The sequence below is a fragment of the Scyliorhinus canicula genome, chromosome 16 (assembly GCF_902713615.1).
Source record: "Scyliorhinus canicula chromosome 16, sScyCan1.1, whole genome shotgun sequence".
Taxonomy (NCBI): Eukaryota; Metazoa; Chordata; class Chondrichthyes; order Carcharhiniformes; family Scyliorhinidae; genus Scyliorhinus; species Scyliorhinus canicula.
Genome location: NC_052161.1, coordinates 50,044,525 through 50,063,854, shown reverse-complemented (window position 1 = coordinate 50,063,854; position 19,330 = coordinate 50,044,525). Strand labels below are relative to the sequence as shown.

The 19,330-nt window shown below is 49.2% G+C and overlaps 1 protein-coding gene across 4 annotated transcripts in view; it reads left to right on the top strand.

Moving 5' to 3' along the window:
* Positions 1-19,330, top strand: part of LOC119950709 (cilia- and flagella-associated protein 46) — a 365,535-nt gene that overhangs the window by 48,595 nt on the left and 297,610 nt on the right. For all 4 annotated transcript variants that reach the window (XM_038773375.1, XM_038773376.1, XM_038773374.1 and 1 more), the window contains one exon: positions 15,897-15,996. In XM_038773375.1, the coding sequence (XP_038629303.1) occupies positions 15,897-15,996 (100 nt within the window). The remainder of the gene's footprint in view (positions 1-15,896; positions 15,997-19,330) is intronic.

Below are 19,330 nucleotides of genomic sequence, written 5' to 3'. Positions count from 1 at the left end.
CGGGCCCCTGCGCCCGGCCTGTGCGCCCTCTCTCTTCTCCTCCGGCCCCTCCTGGTCGCCGCGTCACTCTTCCCCCCCCCCCCACCCCCTCCCCCCCTAGCCACGGCGCCCGACCTGCGCGCCTCTCTCGCATCTCCGTGCCCTCCCGGTCCCCTCCTAACCGCCTCGCGAGACTCCCCCCCCCCCACCGATTGGTCGAGAGGCTGAGTTAACCACGCCTCCTTGCCGAGGTATAAATAGTCAAACGCCCGGCGGTCGTCTATTTTATTGTAGACAACCGCAGGGCTAAGTTCTCTAGTTTATTAAAGCCTAACTTTTGTAAAGCAACTCGTCTCTCGTGCAATTGATGGCACATCAATGTATTCAAAACGAATGGGGATGTTCAGCGCAGTAGTTGGGGCCGCTGCACTGCAGTTGGATATCTAGCAGCGTCCACAGTGACATCCCACAGTGGATGCAGGGGCAGCTGCAGCAGCAGCTGGGAATGGCTGCCGAGTGACCCGTCGTCGCCATACAGATCGCAGGCACTCATGGCCGGTATGTTCAGGGGGTTGCCGAGGGGAACATTGACCCCCAAACGCTGAGGGCAGCACAGGATGCGAGCACTGATGTCGAGCAGCATTGGGGGGAGGAGGAGGAGGAGACACTGATGGTGGAGCCAGGGCGCCAGAGGCGACAATCGAGGCCTATGGTGTACCGTGCCCGGATCTCTTTTGAGACCCTGCCAGACATCACCTGCAGGAGGAGACTCTGGTTCAGCAGAGAGACGGTCGTACATATCTGCCACCTCGTGGCGCACCTCGCCCCACGTGGAACGGGAGGAGGACACGCGACACGATGCCGTCAAGGTGACGGTGGCACTTAACTTCTATGCTACCGGTTCCTTCCAGTCTCCGAGTGGGGACCTATTTGGGATATCGCAGGCATCGGTCCAAAGGTGCATCCGGGACATGACCAATTCCCTGTTCACCATCGTGGACCGCTAGATAGCCTTTCCCGAGGACCGAGCAAATCAAGAAGCACGAGCCCGTGGATTTGCCAACGTGGCCGGGATACCGATGGTCCAGGGAGTGATTGATGGTGTTCATGTCCCCATGCTCCCGCCTGCAGGCAACAGGGAAGTGTTCACTAACAGGAAGGGGACATACTCCATGAACATCCAGGTGGTATGCGACCCCCACAGGAAGATCATGCACGTGTGTGCAAAGTTCCCTCAGAGTGTGCATTATGCGTACATTCTTGCGCAGTCGTTCATCCCTGCTATGTTTGAGGGACGGCTACCCCGGCTGAGGGGCTGGTTGCTGGGCGACAGGGGTTATCCACTGAGATCTTGGCTGATGACGCCCAGACGGAGGCCTCAGACCAACGCGGAGACCCTTTACAATGAGGCCCATGCAGCAACTAGGGGTGTGGTGGATCACTGCTTTGGTCTGCTGAAATTGAGATTCAGATGCCTGGACCGCTCCAGAGGGGTCCTGCAGTACCAGCTCGCATTGTACTGCATCGCTCGCATTGTTGTGGTATGCTGTGCGCTGCACAACATCGCAATGCAGAGGGGAGATGGAGGAGTCGGAGGGAGAAGCCACTGGCAGTGGTGCCAACCCGGAGGAGGTGGAGGAGGAAAAGGAGGAGGTGGAGGAGGTTGGTGGTGCGTCGGGCGCAGCACACAGACATGACCCGGGTGCTGGTAATGTCCAGGAGGCTGCACGACGGCACTGGTGAGGACAGCGGGCACGCGACACGTTGGTGGCTGCAAGATTCACACATCGCGTGCGAAGGCATTGCTGAACACTACCACTACCACCTGCATCGCCAGTCATGCAGACGGACAGCACACCACTCCCGCCACCACCCCCCTCCCCCCGCACCCCCGATCCGCGTACGTTGGTCCACTTCAAGATCACCCTTACCACTGCGGCAAAACGGTATGGCACGACATTGATGGCTGTGTCAGCGGGTGTGATCAGTGCCATGTTGAATGATGACAGCCCTATCTGCGATGAGCTGTGAGCTCAGAATCGTTAGACAAAGTCTGACTCATGGCAATAGCTGAACCATCCATCTCGATGGTCACTGAGTTCATCAGGGACACTCCACCACGTGCCCGCGTGGGGTAGCTGGCGTCGGAGTGCCGAGGACTACGGTGTCCGACTGGGGGGGGGGGGGATTGCACACCCGGCACCGACGTTTCACCGTTCGTCAACCCCAGCGACACTCGGTCACCATCACGATCCCCGGGGCAACAGACAAATCACACAGTCTTACAAGTTAGGTGCAACAGTGAGTTTAATGGTGATAATTATGTACAGATGCCCTAGCCCCTACAACTAAACTGTGCCCTTCACCCTTGCCAACTTACTCTGTGTCCCTCTTCATTGCTTTACGGGCCCTACCACTACGGTAGCATTGGGGCCTCACGGTAGCATGGTGGTTAGCATCAATGCTTCACAGCTCCAGGGTCCCAGGTTCGATTCCCGGCTGGGTCACTGTCTGTGTGGAGTCTGCACGTCCTCCCCGTGTGCGCGTGGGTTTCCTCCGGGTGCTCCGGTTTCCTCCCACAGTCCAAAGATGTGCGGGTTAGGTGGATTGGCCATGCTAAATTGCCCGTAGTGTAAGGTTAATGGGGGGATTGTTGGGTTACGGGCATGTGGGTTTAAGTGGGGTGATCATTGTTCGGCACAACATCGAGGGCCGAAGGGCCTGTTCTGTGCTGTACTGTTCTATGTTCTATGTCTGTGAATCCCCAGGTGGTACAGCAGGAGTGGAGGCGGACTGTTGAGAATCACGCCCCGCAACATGTCTCCCCGTCGGCACTCGTTTCCTGGGGCGACCCGGCCATGATGGGCCAGGCTGCTCCGTGGGCGTTTCGGATGACGTGGTGCCACCCTGGTCTGCCCGCTGCCCACCCGATGCACCAGGGATGGGACGGGGGGAGGCCGAGCGTTCAGGGACGTCCCGTGATGGAGTTAATGGGACGGGCACCGGAACCACGTCCTCGCTGTGGGACGGAGGTGCGAGCGGGGTGATGGCCCGTCGCCCCACCGACACCTGGCGATGCCAGTCCTGGAGGCCTGCAACGGTATCGACCAGAGTCCAAACGTTTGCAAAGACGGAGTCCAGAGACATTCCCGCCAGGGACTGTGCGACCTCAACCTGTGAGTGCGCGACGCCATCCAGCACGTGCGTCAGGTGGTCGATGCTCTCCGCGACTGACTGCTGGGACTGTGCCATGGCCTGCTGGAACTTTGCCCTGGCGTGCTGCGACTGGGCCATGGCCTGATGAGACTCGGCCAGGGCCCGTAGCGCGCCGGCAATGTCATGTTGGCTCTGGCGCATCGCTGCCTGTGAGAGGGCAGCCCTCTCCAGGGCCATAGATGACGCGTGCACGTGAAGCCGAACGCCTTGCATAACCTGACCCATGGCCGATACCGTTTCACCCATTGCCTCGACTGCGGACGGCACCCTTGTGGTGTCGGCCTGGGTGGCTGCCATGAGCGGCACCACTCCCTGCTCCTGGACTCGGTTTGACTCCTTTAACTGGGTCTGCAGCTGCTGGAAGATGGCCCTCATCCCGTCATTGTGTCCCTGGGTTTCAAAATGCATTGGCTGTCCAGGTGGGTCGAGTAAATCCAGGAACCCGGGAAACGTCTGGGTGCCAGCTGGATGCTGGGCCTGGGCTGCCCTCTGACCGTCCAGCCCCTCGGCTGCTCCGACCTCCACCTACTGCACCGGCTCAGCTGTGTGGTGCACACCAGACCGTGACCCAGGAGCCTCATCACTTAATTGCCCAACCGAGGTGAGTGTCTCTGGGATGGTGGATGGTGTGGGAGACAGCAGTGCCGCAAGCTCTAGGTCCTCGTCCGTCAGAAATTCAGGAGTGTCCTGGTCCCAGTCATGTCCCAGGGCAGGGCGCACGCGGACCATGTACGGTTCAGCGTCAGGTGAGTCCGTTGACTGCGTCGCCGTCCTCTGTGCGTCCTGTCCTGTCTCACGGCCCGACCTTCGGGCAACGCACAGCCATGAAAGTCGTCACTGTCCGTCCTCTGTACGTCCTGCTCGAGAGTCCCGGATTTGGAGGATGGCATTCCTGGCTGACCTCCTGCCACCCTCTGGCGTGCGACCCTGGGTGCAGTGGTCGTCGTGGATGGTCGCCTGTGTGTCTCACCAGACGGCCCTGGACGTTCATCAGCAGGCCCTAGGGAACAGAATGATACGGGGTTAGTTAGACACGCTTGGCCGGGTGTAGGATGGTCCAGTGGGCAGAGTGTGAGGGGACAGAGGATGGGGGGATCCAGTGGGTAGAGTGTGAGGGGACAGAGGATGGGGGTTCCAGTGGGTAGAGTGTGAGGGGACAGAGGATGGGGGGGTCCAGTGGGCAGATTGTGAGGGGACAGAGGATGGTCTGGGGGGGGGGGGGGTTGTCATGCAGGGTTGTCTCACTTGGTTCTGTACCTCCAACCCTTCATTGCGCGACCTCCCGGATGGCAGATCCCCCAGCAAGGTCCAGTGCCCTCTGCTCGAACACTGTCAGGGGGTGCATAACGGGTGACCCCCTCCGGTTCTGTTGCGCTCCCGGCTGTTGTGAGCAGTCTTGTCCTGTGGGGGGGGGGGGGCATAGATAGAGCATCACAATTAGGCTGGTATCATCAAGGCGTTCAGATATTGGCACAGGTTGGGGGGAAAGTTGCAGCCACACCATGGCATCTCTCCAGGGGGTTGCAGCGCTCATGTGGGTCTGTGACAGCTTTGTTAACCACCCTCCGCTCACTCTCGCCCCTCCCCCACTCCCCCTCCCCCTTGTGCCCGCGGGGGGGGGGGGGGCGGTGATGAGGGACATGGAGGGGAGGATGGTTGTGACCCGGGGGCACCCTCGTGGCACTTACCCTGGCAGCCCTGGTGAGGTCGTGGAGCTTCTTGCGGCACTGCTCCCCAGACCGAGGGGTCTGCCCTACAGCACTGACTGCCGTGCCCACCTCACACCAGGCCCGTTTCACAACGCTGGAAGGGTGGCGATGCCCTCGTCTTGGGCAGAGGATGCCCCTGCGCTGCTCCACCTCATCGAGGAGAGTCTCTAGGTTCGTATAACGGAACCTCGGGGCGGCCCTCCGTGGCTCCGACATTTCCCTCCCTCCTTTGTTCCCGTGGATCGCGCCCTTTTACGATGCGGAGCGGCGTCATTTGGGCGTCGCTCGCTGAATACGCGCTTTCGACGTCACGCCCCCCCCGTGTTCCTCGCGGCCCCGATGCTAGCCCATTCCCGGGGCCAGAATCGATCGCGATCAGGGCCCTTCCAGCGTCGTGAACTCGACCGAGTTCACGGCGGCTTTCCCGATGCAGCGCGACATCGGAGAATCGCACTCCATGTGTGCTGTGTCCTTTTATATGGGTAGTCGCCTTGTGTAGTGTCACCTCTGTGTGTGGCCACGTCCTATCTTACTGACCTATTGGTTGAATGTCATGATGTCTCTGGTGCTTCCCCTAGTGTCTATCTAGTCTACGTGTATTTACATGAACCCCTTGTGTATTTACAGTGGTGCACATCCCCCCTTTTTCCTGTTACATATTTTCTGTACAGTGTTAAAGAAAATTGAACAAAAACAGGTAGATAAGTGATGCTATGTACAAGTTATGATGATTGTGATGACTATACAATAGTATACAAGACCAAATAATAGTTGTGATGACTTTGAGGATAAGACAATACAAAATAAAAGTTATGAGTCCAATAGTTCATGACTTTATATAGTCTGGTATGGAAGTGTCAATGGTGACATTGTCACTCCCTTGTGAACGCCGTCAGTGTCCTGGTGTTTGGTCAGCAGGTGTTCAAGTGTTCAAATCACTTCATTGACTGATTTGGAGTCTTTCTTTTTTTTTCCGATGCTTACAGTAGCAATTCTTGATGGCATCTGTCCTGAAAGCCAGGTTGCCTGTTGGTAGTGCAGCAAACGTAAATTGGTAAGATGCATCGTCCTGCCATGGTATGTCATTGTACTGAGCTGAACAGTAACTGAGCTGAGTGTCCCTCATTTGCAGAGTTGTACCATGTCGTAGCAGTCGTAGTTCCATTGATGATGTTTTTGTGGGATTTGTAGGTTGTGTTGTTTTTGTTGTCGACGTTGTTGCCTTTGGTACGCTCCTTGTTACTGTCTTTGATGTGGTTTTCATAGGTTGTGTTATTGTGTTGGATGGTTCTGTTGTCGTGTTCGCTGAGCTCAAGGACCACACTCTGGATAATACGAGTCCTTCACACAGTTACTCGTGCAGCGTCCTTGGTGGCGTCCGCTGTTTCCTTGAGTATGCCGTCACTGAGTTTGCGGCGCTCTCCGTCTGGAGTCATGTACGGCTTACTTTAATTAGCTTTGGCTTGTCAATGCTCCCCGTCTGGAGCCCTTTCTGGTTCACCTGAATCAGCTTTGGTTTCTTGATGTTTCCTGTCTAGAGTCATTGCAGGTTCACTTGAGTCAGCTGAAGTTTCTTGATGCTCCACGTCCGGAGTCAAAATGTTCAGGAATGCATTTGGTTGTGGAGAGGCTCGAGCGGATGAGGTTTGAATTAATGTGTGTCACCGGAGTCACAGTAGTCTCACTGTAATGTCAAGTGCCTCTGTACATTCTAGCTGAGCTCTGTCAGTTGCACATCTTGTATGGGAAGTGGGATGCAGTCATCACTTGTCGCACATACAGTGGGTAGAGCCTCAGTGTCTTCTTGTCGTTCACTTGAGCGTGGCAGACTGTCATAGTCTCCTTGCTGTTCACCTTGAGTGTGGCAGACCTGCATTGTCTGCTGCTGGTTGCCCAGATGAGGTTGCTAGACCCTCATGGTCTTGTTCCTGCAAGGACTGCGCTCTGGAGTCTTACGTTCCTTTCATCCTGGAGTCTGTCCACGAGCTCACTGTGGAGGCTTGTATCACTCCCTCTGTGGAGTCTTGCAGCGTTCCCTGTGTGGAATCGTGCATTGGTCTCGCTGTCATCACTTCTTGTTCATGCAAGGACTGCACTCTGGAGTCTTGCGTTGCTTCTATCGTGGAGACTGTCCACGAGCTCGGTGTGGAGGTTTGTGTCACTGGGGCCACTTTCTGTGTGGAGACGTGCAGTTGTTTCGCTGTGGAGTCTTTCATCGCTTTCTGTGTGGAGGCTGGGACCCGTTGTGGTGTGTGGACCACTCTCTTTGTGAGTCGGGGACTTTTCACGATGCGTGGACCACTCTGTGTGGCAGCAGGCTGCTCTCTGTGGGCTTGTGCCACTCACTGTCTCTTGGCGTCAGGCCGCAGCATAATCCTGCACTCACGAGTCGGAATGTCATATATGCTGGGCTGTAGATTCCCCAATCCGAAGAACTCACCGTCAGGGTCTTCAATGTACAGCAGTTCTAGTTGCGGTTCGGATTTGGTACTGGGTAGCCATCTCCCAAAATGAAATCTTTGTCTGAATTGTTGTCTACAAAAAACATATCTTCCAGGGCGGTGCTAACTGCTTGTTGCAGGATTCTGCGGAGGTTACTTTCAGCCCCTGGTCGAATTTCAGGCATTGTGCTGTCGTTCCAGGTGAAAGAATCTTGTTTGGAGGCTTTAAATTATTTTTTTCTTGTTTTGGGACATCTCCCCTTTAAGTTGGCGTGGTCCAGGGCCTCTGACGTCACGAAGCTTGTGACGTAGAGCGTAGGAAGCAATTGCGCATGCACAGATCGCTCTTCCTTTACTTGGGGCTTTTTTCGCAATTGCGCATGCGCGAGAAGCCTTCCCGTTCTGTACGCTCTTCGCGCAACTGCGCATGTGCGGCTCCTTTTCCAAGATGGCTGCAAAGCAAAACTGCCGTTTTCTGCAATGGAAAGCCTACCTTCACCTCGTGGTGAGTTTTGGTGCCTCTTTTACATTTTTTTCTTGTATCTTACTCGCAGAATTTTCGGAATTTGTCCAGGACTGCCTGGAAGTCGCTCTTGATTTGCCCCTTTGAGTATTTGAAAGTCTGGAATATTTCAGCTGCTCTTGGACCCGCGATGGTAAGTAGAAGCTTTATTTTCTTTGCATCCGCCACGCTATCTAGGTCGGACGTTACCACGCCTGAACGCACGCCAGGTTTCACTGAGATTGCTTTGAGATTGAGTGACAATGACACCTATTCATAATTTTGCAAATGAATGAGGGTAGAGTTTTAGGGTGGAAAGTGGGAGGATGGGGTTCTCCTGCTTTTTCTGGATAGGACATAGCTTGGCAATTTTCCACATTGTCAGATAGATGCCTGTGTTGTAGATGTACCAGAATGGCTTGGTGAGGGTTCTGGCTAGCTTGGAGAAATAAGGCTTTAGAAATAAGGCTGGGATGTTGTCAGGGCCCAGAGCCTTTACTGCATCCAGTACATTTAGCCAATTCTCCAGGTCGTGTGGAGTGAATCAAATTTGTTGAAGAATAGTATTTGTGATGCTGCAAGCATCAGGAGGATCATCCACTTGTCTCTTCTGGCTTAAGATTGTTGCAAATTCTTCAGCATTGTCCTTCATACCGATGTCCTGGGCTCTGCCATAATTAAGGATGGGAATGCTTTTGGAATCTCCTCCCCTAGTTAGTTCTTAATTGTCCGCCACCATTCATGACTGGTTCTTAGCACTGCAGATCTTTGATTTGATCCATTGGCTGGTGGACTACTAAACTCGATTTGCACCATGCCACCTTTGTTTTTTAGCTTGCACATGGATCTGTGTTGTTGTTTACAGGGTGACGCTTCATTTATATGTGAGCCTAGTTTTGCTCCTGGCAAAAGTGCTCCTTCCTACACTTTTGTTTGAAGCATGATGATAATGGCAGAGTGAGAAATATGCTGGACCATGAGCTGCTGACAGTTTTACTCAACTCTACAACAGCATGTCCCACAGTGCCTCATGGATGCCTAGATTTGAGTTGATCAATCTAATCTGAATCTATACTATTCCGCATGTTGGTAGTGCCATATAACCAAATGGAGTAGATCCTCAGTGTGAAGAAGGGTGGAGGTGGCTCGATTGACTATGTAATTTTTTCCACTGATGTCTTACTGTTTGTAATGGTATGCTTAGTTATTGTATTCTTGTTGTTTATTGTTTTGTGCCAAGTGGCTGGGTGCTTGCCAGTTGCGGCCACTCATGCTTTTCTGCACTTAGGGTTTAGGGATGCTCCCGGTGCTGGTGAGAGGGTTCAGGGATGCTCTCGGTGCTGGTGAGGGGGAGGGGAGTTTTCTCTCTCCCATCTCTCTCCTCAGTCGTGTTCCACCTATCCTTTCTGGTGCACTGTGTTGCTTGTGGATGCCTTTCCACTTATGTGAGGCTGTTGCTGGAGAAGGGACGGGGTGGGGGGAGCGGTGGGGAGCGTGCGCTGGCTTGAGTGTAGGTGGCTTTGTCTTCTTCTTGATTGTTTGTTAGGTTTTGTTTTTTTCGCTTTTTTGTGGTTACCCTGTATTTTGACTTGATTTTGTGTGTCATGGAGCTGTTTTTACGTTGAACTGTGCCTCCTCTTGGGAGGGGTGTTTTCTTTCTCTCTTCTGTCGTCCCCATGGCGGTCTGTGCTGCTCATTTGGACGCCTTTTCACCTATGTGGGGCTACATTGGGATAGGTGGAGGTGGCTGTATGCTGTCTTGAAAGCTGGTGGTTTTGTTTAATGGAAGTGTTTTCTGGTTGAACTGTGGGAGGGGTGTTTTCCCACTTTCTCTTCCGTCGTGCCCCTCATCGTTGTGTCCTTATCTGGTAGCCTGAGTTGCTTGTTTTGGGTGCCTTTCCGTCTATGTGGGGCTACCTTTGGGGCTGGGGGTGTGGGGGGGTCTGGTGGGGGTGTGTGTGCTGGCTTGTAAGCTAGTGGTTTTGTTTTCTTGTTGATTCATTGTTTCTGTTTTTGGTGTATTGTGGATGTTTCTCGCGTATTGTTGATTGTTTTGTATTCGGCTGTGTTTTTTTGCATTGTGGAGTTGTTAATAAGCTCAAAATATCTGCATTTGCTGATACATTGACAAAAAGATTGATCCAATGAAGTCATGAAAGAATTTACAGCCCCAAGGAACAAAGGTTCATGGAAATGGCGAATCAAGTGGTAATCTTTAAAAAAAATTGAACAGAGCTCAATGAGCCGCGACATCAGTTGTTACGCCAAGACGTATTGGGAAGAAGCACATCAGAAATCATTTGAAATAGAAATCAAGAAGAGATTGATGTCACCTGAGCTATTAGCACATTACAACCTGGAATTGTCAACAATAATAGTTAGCAAAAACATCCTCCACAGGATTTGGCACAGTACTTTTTCAGGTACAAAGAGACTGAAAACAGCAGAAAAATACACCTGTCTATTATGCATAATTAACAGACACTGAGAAATATACGCAGTAATTGCAAAGGAGGAATTAGCAGCCACGTGGACATGCAAGTAATTTACTGACTGCATCTTAGGTCTTCACATTATGATGAAAACATAAAATAGTCACACTATTGAATTTGTCAGAGCTTGCCAAGATGTCACCAGGAATTGAAAGATGGCTGAGGTTTGATACCCACTTGGTATATATTCAAAGGAAACAATAGAGCACAGAAAACCATTATCAGGCATTGGAACAGAGAATCCTGGAAAATGTGATATTGAATTTGTGGAAGTGATGGAGGAGTTTGCTGTAATGTCACTCCATACATCACCAGCAGCTACACAAAATTGAGAGAAATCAGGAAGCCTGAAAAATCAGACAACGAATGTAACAGATCAGAGAATTTTGTATCTTGAAACTATATTTTGAGCAGAGAGCACATCTGACAGGGATCTATTATTTACTGATATACGATGTAAGGACCCTTCCTGTTGATTCCCTTATTTCCCATTTCTTACACTCTGTCATTATTATTTTTTGATCCATGGATATTTAATGGACATTTACCTTTTAAGTTCAGCAGAGGAAGTGAGGAACTCAAAATCGTACATTGTGCTATGAAGATCTGTATTATTAGCAGAAGAACTCAATCTCTCTGGCACCTGAGAGATCAGAGGGATTTGGTTTGATTGGTTGGCTGTTGGCCAATTGATTGACTAAAAAACTTATTGTATCCAGCAACAGATCGTGATTGGCTTCAGTCAGGTGGGAGGTTTTCAGAAGACCCAGGAATGAGACAGAACATGCCTGGATGCCGAGTGAAGGAGCTGTGAGTTGCTCTCTCTCTCTCGTTCTCCATAAATGTTTCATGCCTGCTGGTTTCTTAATCTGCAGAGAAGTCTTGAGTGATGAATTTACAATGAAAACCATTACAGACTGACTGCACAGTCTACATTCAACTGGAAAAAATCCATCTGAAACAGTGACTCATCCTTTTACATTTTGTATTATTTTCCTTTACATTCCTCTTCCCCCTCTGACTGTCTTGTGTGTGCGTAGAGGGTGGGATGAGTTAAGGGAGGGAGGGGTTAAGAATTATATAATAGTTAACCAATTGTATTTGTTGCCTTTTTAATTACAGTTATTGTCATTAATAAAAATGAATTTGTTTAAATTTACAAACCTGGTGACTGCAGTTATTGGGCGGCCAAAGACCAATTTGGGTATATTCTAAAAATTAATTGTTTATTTCAGTTGTGTTGTGACTCTCGTTCAAATGATGCTGGAAATAATTGCGTACTAGCCAAGGGTGTCGTAACAATGATAGAATAGTAATCCCAAGAGCATTGGGGCAGCACGGTGGTACCGTTGTTAGCACTGCTGTCGCACACCGCCTGGGATCCAGATTCAATTCTGGCCTTGGGTGACTGTGTGGAGTTTGCACGTTATCCCTTTATCTGCGTGGGTTTCCTCTGGGTACTCCCGTTTCCTCCCACAGTCCAATGATAAGCAGGTTAGGTGGATTGACCTTGCCAAAATTGCCCCTTAGTGCCCAAAGATGTTCAGGTTAGGTGGGTTACGGTGAAGGATGGCTGTGTGGACCTAGGTACAGTGCTCTTTCAGAGGATCGGTGCAGACTCGATGGGCTGAATTGGCAGCTGCACTGTTGGGATTCTATGGAAATTTGTTGGGTTACGGGTATAGGGTGGATACGTGGGTTTGAGTAGGGTGATCATGGCTCGGCACAACATCGAGGGCCGAAGGGCCTGTTCTGTGCTGTACTGTTCTATGTTCTATGTTCTAAGATTGCGGATACAGATTCCTACTCTTCCATATTCATTATTTTGACAGGTCAAAGACACGGATTTGGAGAAAGCGCGCAAAATAGAGGGACTTATGAAAGTAAACAGATGAAACACCATGATAGTTATCCGACAGCAAGATCAGTATCAGATCTTTGACAGGGAGAATGGGTTTGGGTCAGAGATCAATCGAGATTTAGCAAAAGAGTATTGAAATCACCACACCTGAAATCTTACATTAACCAGATGGAATAGTGTAGATTGAGAAGTAACTGAAGAGCTTTGATTGCAATTGACCAATGGAGTGAAAATCAGAGACCAGAGGGGTAGCAGTCATCAGAAATGAAAGAAGACACTGAAGCAGGTGATCCAGAACCACTTACTAGTTTGAATTATGGTCAACAACGCCCAGAGGACTAGAATGAGGTGCTTTCGATTTGTAAAGATATTGCAATGCTTATTAATGTCAGAGAATCTCAGAACCTGGAGGAAGGAGAGAAAAGAGAGAACAAGAAGAATGAAACATGGGGCGGAATTCTCCGACCCCCGCAGGGTCAGGGAATCGCCCGGGGCCGGCGTAAATCCCACCCCCAGCTGTGGCCGGAATTCTCTGCCACCTGGGAATTGGTGGGAGTGGGAATCACACCGCGCCGATCGGCGTGCACCCGCGGCGATTCTCCGGCCCGCGATGGGCTTAAGTCCCGCCGCTGACAGGTCTCTCCCGCCGGCGGGAATTGGAGCATCTCTGGTGCCGGCGGGAGTGGCGGCGCGAGCGGGCCCCCGGGGTCCTGGGGGGGGGGCGCGGGGCGATCGGACCCCGGGGGGGTGCCCCAGGGTGGCCTAGCCCGCGATCGGGCCAGTGCCGTGGGGGCACTCTTTTTCTTCCGCCGCCACCACGGCCTCCACCATGGCGGAGGCGGAAGAGACCCCCCCCCACCGCACATGTGCCGGTGGTGACGACAGTGGCTGCCTACGCACCGGCGCATGTGCGAACCGGCGAAGGCCTTTTGGCCAGGCCCGACGCCGGGCGTCAAAGGCCGTTGGCGCCGGTTTTGCCGCCAGTCGGCGTGGCGCCAACCACTCCGGTGCGGGCCTAGCTCCTAAAGGTGCGGAGAATTCCCCACCTTTGGGATGCCCGACGCCGGAGTGGTTGGCGCCACTCCGCTACGCCGGTACCCCCTGCCCCGCCAGGTAGGGGAGAATCCCGGCCATGGAGAGAGAATTTAAAATCCCATTTACCTAAGAGAGCAAAATGTGTTACATTTAGACTGTACATGAGACTTCCAAAACACTGAAATGTTCAGAATGACTAGGAGATTGAACATTGGGTTTCTAAGAAGATTAGAGAACTGTGAAGTCTGAACAGACTTGTGGGGAGATGTACTATAATAGAGTATGTTAGTCTAAACTCATAAAGGATTAACTAACAATCTGCGAGGGCATAGAAAGAAGTGACATATGACTCATGAGCTGAGAATCTTGGAGAAAACAGCATGGAAAGAATCTAGTGTTCTCTTAACTAATAGTTAAAGTGTTTACAGATGGCAGTCTTTGGGTGCTATTGAAGCAACTCCAACTAAACAAGAAGCACTTCTTTAGTTACATCCAGTAGCTGCTTCAAGCAAAATGCACCTCCCCATTAATAGATGCAGGGTTGGTTTCTGCAGTGCAGTCCAGCTTCAAGTAGCACTTCCACAAATTTGTGTCCCTGCTAAGACGTGCAGCCACTGAACAGACAGATTTGTGCTGGGCATCATGATACAATCATTTAAATTCGAAAACATGAAGTTAGTGTGCTGTCTGCATCATGCATCACAGTCCCTTGCCCATATTTGGTTCACTGAATTTTGTCCTAATCAAATCAAAATCCTGATTTTTGGCCAAAGAGGTCTTTCATAAAACTGTTTTCCTTAAGTATCAAGAGATACAAAATAAAATTTGAGTGTTATAAGTGATATTAATGTTCCAAAATGCATGTCTGATTTTTTTTCCCCAATTCTGGTAAATTCTAGTTTTGGGCTTTAAAGTTTTAATTTTGAGTGACTTGTGGGAATAATTGTGAAAAGAACAGTGATGCTGGTGGCAACAGTTTCTAAAATAAACATGCTCAATGAAAGTACTGTTGTCAGGATTGGAAAATTTATCGATGCGGAAAGATTGGACACTTGTATACATTAGAATAGAGACGACTGAAGGGTGACTTAATTGAGGTGTATTAAATTATGAGGTGCCAAAAAGGGCAAATAAGGACAAGTAAATAACCTCTATTTACCTTAGCAGGGAGGTTAAAAAAAAAACTACGGCATAGACTTAAAGCACTTAGTTGGTAGAGCTTTTTTAGAAAATGTTTTATTGAGGCATTTATAATTGTCACATTTTAATATATCAACACTCTAAATAGCAGAGCGGTCTGAAACGCAAAAACCCCACAATAACATACCCAACATCCCCCCCCCCCCTGTCTGTAGAGGCTTTAAAGGCAGCACTGCTGCCTCACAGCATGAGGGAGCCGGTTTTAATTCTAGCCTCGGGTGACCGTCTGTGTGGTGTTTGCACTTTCTCCCTGTGTCTGCGTGAGTTTCCTCCGGGTGCTCCGGTTTCCAACCATAGTCTAAAGATGTGTGGGTTAGGTGAGAAATTGCCCTCTTGTGTCCAGGGATGTGTGGGGTTATGGAGATAGGGCAGAGTGCACATGGATAAAGTACCCTTTCGATGGGTTGGTGCAGACGTGATGGTTGAATGGCCTCCTTCTTCTCTGTAGGAATTCTATGATGTTAATGGGGAGATGAGGAAATAATTGTTCACCCAGAGGATGGTCGTAATTTGGAACTCATTGCCTGAAAGGATGGGAGAGATAGAAGCTCTTATTGCATTTAAAAACAACTCGGATGTCTACTTGCAGCGCTGTGACTGTGGGGCTGCGGACCTAGTGTAGGAAGGTGGAATTAAGCTGGGTTGCTCTTTGTTGACTAGCATGGGCCATAGGCTTCCTTCCATGCCACAAAGTTTTCGTAATTTCAAGAGAAGTAAAACAAGAAACGTGAAGATACCCGATTTTTAATGAAATTTGTCAAAAGTTGATTCTCTTATTGGCTGACTTGAGATCTTTCTTCATGTTAATACATCATTATCAATGTTAATAAACTGTTATGCTTACCATGATTATTTGCACTGTTTTTGTTATAATATTTTAGACCCTGCACAGCCCAACCATAAACATGTTTAAAATCTACATTGCGTTCAGATTTATTAAAGGAGGTCAGATTGTGTAGGATCCCTTATTTTGTAATAAGGGACGCGGTCCAGGGGTGGTATGCAATTGAGTTTATTGCAAAACTTAGTACAGTTTCAAATATAAACAAGACAAACAAAAGGTCCGGTTGGGCAAAAGAGAACAAAGAAGAGAGCGAGCACCACGTGCACCAAGGGTTTTATACCTCCACGATTTGGTACTCGTCCCCCCCCCCCCGCCCCTCGCGCTTGCCCCCTATTGGCTTACAAGTTTTGAATTGTGACTTGTGACTGACGCTGCATACCAGCACCCACACTTGTACAAAACTTACTGGCTGTGCTTACATTGTTACATTGTCACATTTGTAGTCTGGATTCTGAAAAGCTGATGTGTTCCCACAGTATACTTTCTCACAGTTGCAATATTTTCAAAACTTGCTTTTAATATTACTTCACAGATTGCCATGCATTTTTTATTTTGGAATATATATGTTAAAGACTGTATTACTAACACTTTTTTCAACTTGTTCTAACTGAGTCTAGGCTTTCTTTGCTGTTGGAATTAGCCCATCTCGCATTAGAGGTACAGGATTCTGAGGTGGCATCAGATTGTGTTAATGATCTCCTAAAGGCTGAAGGAAAAGTAAGTTGCAGTGTACATATGTTTATATTATTCAAAGCGAAACACAAAGATTATGCACGTAACAAATATTTTTTGAATACATGATATATGAACACAGAAGTGGTGCATTCGATATTTCCATCATGATTATTTTTAAAAATTCATTCATGGGATGTAGGCATTGATGGCAAGGTCAACATTTATTATCAATCCGTAATTGCCCTTGGAAACGTGGTAGTGAGATGTCTTCTTGATCTGCAGAACCTGTGTGATTTAGATACACCCACAGTGCTATTATGTTGAGAGTGCCAAGATTTTGACCCAGCAATGGTGGGGGAACGACTATGTATTTTGAAATCAGTATGGTATGTGACGTGGAGGAGAACTTGCAGATGGTGGTGTTCCATGCACCTATTGTCCTCCTGCTTCCAGGTGGTAGAAGTTGCGGGTTTGGAAGCTGCTGTTGAAGGGATCTTGGTGAATAGCTGCAAAGCATTTTGTATATGGTACATTGCTGTCACTGTGTGTCGATGGCGAAGGGAATGTGTCATAACCTGGGGTTAAACAGGTCCTGAGAGATGAATGAAACCTTAAGCAGGTCATGGGACACTTCTGATACTGGGGGATTGATATTCCCAAAGGAGGAATATGCACTCTCTCACTGAGGGGCGAGGTCCCATCTCCTACCTCCTATATAAAACCAGAAGGCTATGAACTGTGAGTGGTCCCTGCAGTAGAGTAACTGCTCTGTTCTCTTGTTCTGTTGCATTAAACCTTTTTTTAACTTTTTATTCAACCTGTTCGGCTCGGTGTGGACTCCTTTTCGGACCTTATAATAGAATTAATATTTACGGTTATGCATGGGATACCAATCAAATGGATTACTTTGCCCTGGCTGGTGTCGGGCTTCTTGAATGTTGCTGGTGTTGCGCTTATCTAGGCAAGTGGAGATTATTCCAGCACAGTTCTGACTTGTGCATTGCGGATGGAAGACAGGCTTTGGGTAGTTGGGAGGTGGTGAACCTGCCAGAGAATTTCCAACCTCTGAACTGCTCTTTCTAGTCGCAGTTTCTACATGGCTGGTGTCTTGTTATGCCCTTGGCGTAGCATAAGCTGCTTCCTTGATGTTCACTCTGACAAAGGAAGGTTCAGACGTAGAGATAACTTCAACACGTTTATTAAACTATTTATAATTCTCCTACTCATATTTGCCTCCAGTCTGCTACAATCCACGTGGTGGGTGTGATGTTGAATCAACCCTGTGTCTGTACTCACTGAGTGTCTCCACTGGAAAGAGGAAGATCATGTGTGTTGTGTCCTTTATATATGGGTTGGTATAATGCCCCCCAGTGGTAGTGTCACCTCTGTGTGTATCGTGAATGCCCATTGGTTGTGTCCTATCTTACTGACCTATTGGTTGAGTGTCTGTGTGTCATATCTCGGGTGCTCCCTCTAGTGTCTAGCTAGTCTACATGTATTTACATTAACCCCTTGTGTATCTACAGTGATGCATATCACCACAGCTGGCATCATTAAATTTCGGGTCAATGGTGACGCCCAAAATGTTGATGGTGGGGGACTCGGTGATGGTGATCCATGAATGTCAAGCGGAGGTGGAAAGACTATTTCTGGAGATGGTCATTGCCTGCCACTTATATGGCACATATTGTTGCTTATCTGCCTGAGCGTGAATGCTATCCAGATCTTGCTTCATGCTGGCCTACACTGCTTCTTTATCTGAGGGGCTACAAATGGAGCTGAACACTGATGCAATCATCTGTGAGAAACCCCACTTCTGACCTTATGATAGAGTGAAGGTCAATAATGAAGCAGCTGAAGACGGTTGGGCCTCAAAAACTGCATTAATCAATTCTTGCAGCAATGTCCTGGGACTTAGGTGATTGGATTCCAACATCCGCAACTTTATGCTGAGTGAGACTCCCAACTAGTGTAGAGTTTATTCCTGATTCCCATTGACTTCAATTTTACTTGGGTTCCTTGATATTACATTCAGTCAATTGTTGCTTTGATATCAAGTGCAGACAATCTCATAGCACCTCTGGAATTCTGCACTTTTGTATTTACTGGACTAATACCAGGAAGGACGGGTTGAGGAAATGTTGGAGAGGTTATATTTGTATCGATTGGAATTCAGAAGAGTAAGATCAAAAGATCAAAACCTTTAAGATCTTGAGGGATATCGGCAGGGTGGATATAGAGGGTATGTTTCCACTTGTCAGAGAATCTAGAACTAAGGATCGCTGTTTAAAAATGTGGGATCACTCATTTACAGCATAGGTGATAAAAAATGATTTCTATTAGAGGGTAATGAGTCTCTGGAACTCTCTTCGTCAAAAGGCAGTGGAAGCAGAGTCTTTGAATTTTTTAAGGCAGAGCTCGATATTTTTGATTCATAAGCGGGTAAAAGGTTACTAGGGTTAGGCACGAATGTGGGGTTGAAGTCAGAATCCAATCCGTCATGATCTTATTGAATGGTGGAGCAGACTCGAAGGGCCAAGTGCCCTATGCGGTGAATCATAATAGCATAATTCACACTGTTATCACGCATGTTGGGGCAGCACGGTGGCACAGTGGGTTAGCCCTGTTGCCTCACGGCGCCGGGGTCCCAGGTTCGATCCCGGCTCTTGGTCACTGTCCGTGTGGGTTTGCACATTCTCCCCGTGTTTGCGTGGGTTTCACCCCCACAACCCAGAGATGTGCAGGCTAGGTGGATTGGCTATGCTAAATTTCCCCTTAATTGGAAAAAATTGATTGGGTACTCTAAAAAAACCAAAAAAAAAACCACATGTTGTACCATGCCTCTGTAAGCTCGGCATACGAGCAGTTGCGTGGCTCTGCCCGTAGGGGGAGGTGTACTGGGAATGTACGGAAGTTTGTACTGGGCTCCACCCTTGGCTCCGCCCATGACACCTCCGCCCCCACTGGCTGTATAAAGCTTGGCAGTAGGAGCCTGCCTGCCAGTTCATCTAGAGTTCATCTCGTCACAGGCAGGCTCTGTTGTAAGACGATTAAAACCACTGTTCACTTCTAACCACGTGTCGCGTGAATTGATGGTCTCATCAATTTAATCGTCTTAAGAAACAGTAAGGAACAACTATGGAATCAGCCCTCAAGTCTGATCGACTGGAACTTGACCCACAGGATGCAGAGGCGAAAGAAATCTTTTCACATTGGCTCCGATGTTTAAGGCCTACCTGGCTGAAGCAAGCACTCCAGAAACGATGGAGGAGCAGAAACTCAGCCTACTGGACGCAAGGATGAGCCATCGTATATCTACTCAGTTAAATTGTACTGGCTCATATACAGAGGCCCTGGCCCTACTCGACAAAATGTA